This window comes from Ruditapes philippinarum, unplaced genomic scaffold, assembly GCF_026571515.1.
Source record: "Ruditapes philippinarum isolate M1 unplaced genomic scaffold, ASM2657151v2 ctg6698_1_1_1_1, whole genome shotgun sequence".
NCBI lineage: Eukaryota > Metazoa > Mollusca > Bivalvia > Venerida > Veneridae > Ruditapes > Ruditapes philippinarum.
The window spans coordinates 5,428-10,536 of NW_026855398.1; the positions used below are offsets into that span (position 1 = coordinate 5,428).

At 30.4% G+C, this 5,109-nt stretch overlaps 1 protein-coding gene across 1 annotated transcript; it reads left to right on the plus strand.

Annotated features, from left to right (window-relative positions):
• Positions 1-356: 356 nt before the first annotated feature.
• LOC132743160 (somatostatin receptor type 2-like) lies at positions 357-4,418 on the plus strand. Its single transcript, XM_060731688.1, has one exon. It carries the CDS (start codon positions 401-403, stop codon positions 1,700-1,702), a length of 1,302 nt encoding a protein of 433 aa, XP_060587671.1. The 5' UTR covers positions 357-400; the 3' UTR covers positions 1,703-4,418.
• Positions 4,419-5,109: the final 691 nt, after the last annotated feature.

Here is a 5,109-nt window from a genome sequence, read left to right on the forward strand (position 1 = left end):
ATATAATTTATATCATTTAGTTGCTGTCAGTGCATTTGTTATCATTATTTTCAAGACAAAATGACGCCTTCAACAGGTAAATATAAAATCCATCTCCCGGGCAAAGTGTACTTTAAATCGTGTATTAATCATTCGTCCATTGTATTGTATTCGTAATTTTATTTGTACTGTTTCCTTGGCATAATATTGCGTTGTTTTTTGTATCTTGCCGCAATCATATTGACTTACTTACTTCTTCTGTGCCAAACTATATGTTAAACTCATATTAACGTATTTAAAAGTGCAATCGCATAAGAAAGGGAAGGCTGTATGAGAGCACTTACAACGAAGTAACACAGATAACAATGTATAATATAAGTCAATTACTGAATTTTCTACTTTCAGATTTAACTACGTCAACATGACGGCTGAAGATAACGGAATGACTTTACAGCCAAATACAACAGTTATAGTAGTGCATGAACTAATATGCTACTATGATAATCAGACTGGTGCGGGAAACAACACAACTGCAATAGGGGCGGACTCGGCCAACTTACCAATACATCAGATTTTTATGATAACGTCATACGTGTTTATCTGTTTGTGTGGACTAGTAGGAAATGGGCTAGTGATTTATGTTGTGTTGAGGTTTTCTAAAATGAAAACTGTAACAAATCTGTACATATTAAATCTAGCGGTGTCGGATGTCCTGTTTCTGTTGAGCCTGCCATTCCTAATAACTACAACTATTCTGGAATACTGGATATTTGGCAGAGCAATGTGTAAAATATATTTTGTATTTTTCTCAATAAATTTCTTTACAAGTGTGTTTACACTTACAGCCATGTCTGCTGACCGATATCTCGCAGTTTGCCATCCAGTCCGGTCAGTGTACTACAGAACAACGAGAATAGCTTTCTTCGTTTGTCTTAGTATCTGGTCCATATCATTTTTCGTGATGCTGCCAATAATTCTATACTCAACTACAGTCTCAAACCAGAAATACGCCGACAAAGATACGTGTACAATTCACTGGCCGGATGACCAGCCTATTCCTGGCGATAAAGCCTTTACGTGGTATACGTTCTTGCTCGGATTCCTCATACCAGTTGCTTTGATATCAGTGTTTTATATATCTGTCGTTCTACGGTTAAAAAGTGTTGGTCCCAGCAAGAAATCAAAAGAAAGGAAAAAGTCAAATAGGAAGGTCACTCGAATGGTTCTTGCTATGATTTCCGTGTACGTTATTTGCTGGCTACCTTACTGGTGTTTCCAAGGAAATCTTACATTTAAACCATCCGGTACCAAAGTGTCGAGCTGGCAAATATATATGTTTAGCGCCTTCACAGTGTTATCGTTTGCCAATAGCATGATAAATCCAATTTTATATGCTTTTTTAAGTGAAGTGTTTAGGAAGAGCTTTTTGAAAGCTTTCAACTGCGTCCAGTTTATTGAATCGTCACGAAGTCACACAGCAGATAATAGCATATTTCCAAGATCAACAACACGAAAAGAAAACGGAAAAGATGAAAAGTATGAATTTACGTCAATGGTGAATCAAACGGAAAATACATGTATGCATACAAATAATGCATTTCAGCTGAATAACGTAGATGTTCACAAATACGAACCGAATGGGAACGAGGAAAAGGTCCTAGAAACAGATATTCAATATGTTGATAAGGAAATACAAACAAAGCATGGCCAAGAAGAATTATAATTCTCTATAGTTGCATAGTGGTTTTCCAGAATGCACTTGAAATAAGAGCGTGTATCAATGAGTTATTGAAAAAACTAATTATTGTTATTTCAAAAATATGGTTTGTTTGCGAAAAGGTACTCTTTTGATGGTTATTGGTGATCAAAAACATTTTATGTGAAGTGACGAGATAAGGACAAAATTGTTCGTGTATAAAGTAATTGAAATATTAAAAAAACGAAGTGAATAATAGACAAACGTCTTCAGAGTATTGAAATAATTTCTTGTTATTGCTTTACTTGCTGTGTATATAGCTTAAACGCATCTGATAAGCTTCGTTATCAAAAAATTAGCTGGACTAACATGACTGTCTTTAGCTGATAATCAAATTTAATAGCTTCTGATTACTTTGCGTGACGCTGTTACATCAATATGTCATTAGTAGTTTAAATCCTGCTGTAAATAAGTATTTGTCTCGGTGTAATTATACATGAAGTATATTGATTGAGTTATAAATTGTTAGATTTTAAATTTACTTACTGTAAACGTTAACTTCTGTAATGCTTTTCAATATCAACAATGTTGAATAAAAAGAGAAGTATAAAGATATTTATTGAAATATAATCTATAGTTGGAGTTATTGTGAGATTTACATTTTTTACTGATTTACTACTGCTTTGATTTGAAAACATGGCATCAAAGGGAAACAATTCCAATAATGATTGGAATCCCAATACACAAAGTTAGAAATCATAGACGGTGTTCTTATGTTGATAACTTGATAAGATATAATATTTATTTTGATTATTAATATATATCTATATATCATTGTAGCAAAGCATTATATAATAATATAAATATAAATTTATATATTGTTTACGTTAACCGTTATCTAATCAACATTTGTTAAGCTAAGCAGCGTTTAAAAAACGCAGCGTTACGCATAGACGCTGTATTATAAAAGTTTCATACAAGAATGAAATTCTGCCGTTTTTGTTTGGCAAATTCAATACCAGTTTTCAATCATTTTATAATTATATGCGTGTCTTAGTTATATATTACATATTTACATCCGTACTATTAATCTTCTATATATTTTCAAGGACAACTTAGAAGTATTGAAGATCTATTGAGACATAAATGGATATTACGTCTATGATGACAAAACAAAACCCCTTCTTACTTGACATCGGCTTCAAACATATTGATAACTCTTCAACTCAAGATCATATCTTTAAGCTGTTGAAACATGTATTTAAATACAGATCTTAAGATCTGTGACATAGTAAAAAATGTACATACCATAATGCACGTACTACACAACATTGTTTGAAAATAGTCCTATCTGTGTAACAGAACATCATATGATGACAATTAGTAAAATAAGGATATATGGTTTACAATGAACAGAGTATTCTATTTTTCTTCATTTTGTTTTACTTTAAATGTTTCTTAAATTAAAAAGATTATTTTTCTTACTATTATTTTTTTTTTGGAAATCTATATATTGAAATCTGGATGTATGAATAAAATAAATAAAAATCACTTCTACCAATAACGTTATACGATATTTTCTTTATTATATATACATGTCATATTTATCTGTTAATCGTGAATGTTTAAAAATGTGTAACTTGCATTAAAGATATTATCTACATATCTCTATATTACTGTAAAAGAAGCTCGGAAAACTGTGTTTATTTATTTCATAAGGAGCAACATATATGCTCGACATATTTATTAACATAAACATGTTATTATTATGCTAACTGGATATAAAAACGGCACTTTATACAGCAAATAACTACTGTAGTGTTAAATTTAACTTCATTTTAAAAATAAATCATTATACATTGTATTAACTTTTTCGACCTCGAAAATTGTAACATAAAACATAAGTATAAGTTAATAACTGTTCCTATTTCTCGAAAGTCAATTAATACAGAATATCTTCTAAAATATATGTTTAGAATAAATTTTAAAAAATATATGCGTTTTTTTATTGTTAACTATAACATACATTATCATTAAACAATTTATATTTAACCCGCTTTTTACAAAAGCTTTTATAATTCTAAGTAAATTTAATAAGCTGAAAACATTGGGTGCTTTTAATCAGAATTAACTGTTTAGTGTAATATGTTTATATGATCTAATTCCTTTTTTCCATTTACATTCCTTAATTTTCTTCGTTGTATGATTTTTATTACATTATATATGATGTTAAACATTTCATTTTAATTCACATTTCTCGAAAGAGATGTTGGTCTGAAATAAGCCTCTCCTTTTCATCAAATAAAACTTGATATATTTCATTAGTCGTACGCACACATATAAGTTGATGTTATTTTTATAGAGTATTTTTGTACATGTAGCTCATTTGTGTATCCCTTGTTGACTTGTATTCAAAATTATTAAAAGGATATTAATCGGAGAGTGCCTTTAGACGCGCAAAGTATTTCATTAAATGGTACTCAATTTCGAACCAATACAATATAATTTTACAATGTTAACATTTTCACTATTATAATTGATATAGTTACTTTGTTTGTAATAACATTCAACAACAAAAAAGTTACCACATACATTGAATACATGATACATTTGACGAAGAAAATATAATCAGTTTTATATGCATGCCTGATTTACATTATGTAATGTTTTTGTTGACCGTGACTGTTTACTGAATTGCTTTTGTTGTATGGTTATCAAATAAATGTTGCCGTTTATTTTCTGACTTTCTCGTACTTGTTTCTAACACACTTATATTGTTTCGAGAGTTGACGATTATAGTATGGAACCAAAATGATTTCACTGTTGAAAAAATTAAAGAAAATATTTCATATTAAGATATAGCTTTATATCCGGTAAAACGTCATTTACAATATAATATATGATAAAAAAGATCAACAAGTAAAGGCGGCGTTCATTGAACGCAGCCCCCACCCGACCCAGTAACAAGAGCCAGTGACAAGGAGCGCAGGAGGAACCCAAACAAAAACTGGACAGGGCAAGCCTAACTTCAAATGAATACTTTTGAAAGAAGGTTTGAAAGAAAATCAGAGACTTTCTTAGCCGAACATGTTACAAGTCAAGGTTAAGGATTTACAACATAATTTATGTGGACCCTGATAATATGCCACATGCTCAACAATTCAACCAACTATGTTTTATTTAGCTTGTACAAATCTACATATCGTTCGCAGCGGAATAACCGAGTTGTGTAATATTTGCTATACTTTATGTTGTTCCAATAGGATAATCCGGGAAAATTCATTTGCCTTTACCTTTATAATAACATAATCATCATAAAAATGATTTGAAAATAAAAAATTATTTTAAAAAAGATAACAAACCTCTATCACAGGAAGGAAAGCTTCGCTTTCTTACAATGGGTTGTATCATATTAAAGTGGATTGGTCTATAAA

Excerpts from the sequence above, each read along its gene's own strand:
- LOC132743160 (XM_060731688.1), top strand. The coding sequence starts at position 401 with ATGACGGCTGAAGATAACGGAATGACTTTACAGCCAAATACAACAGTT.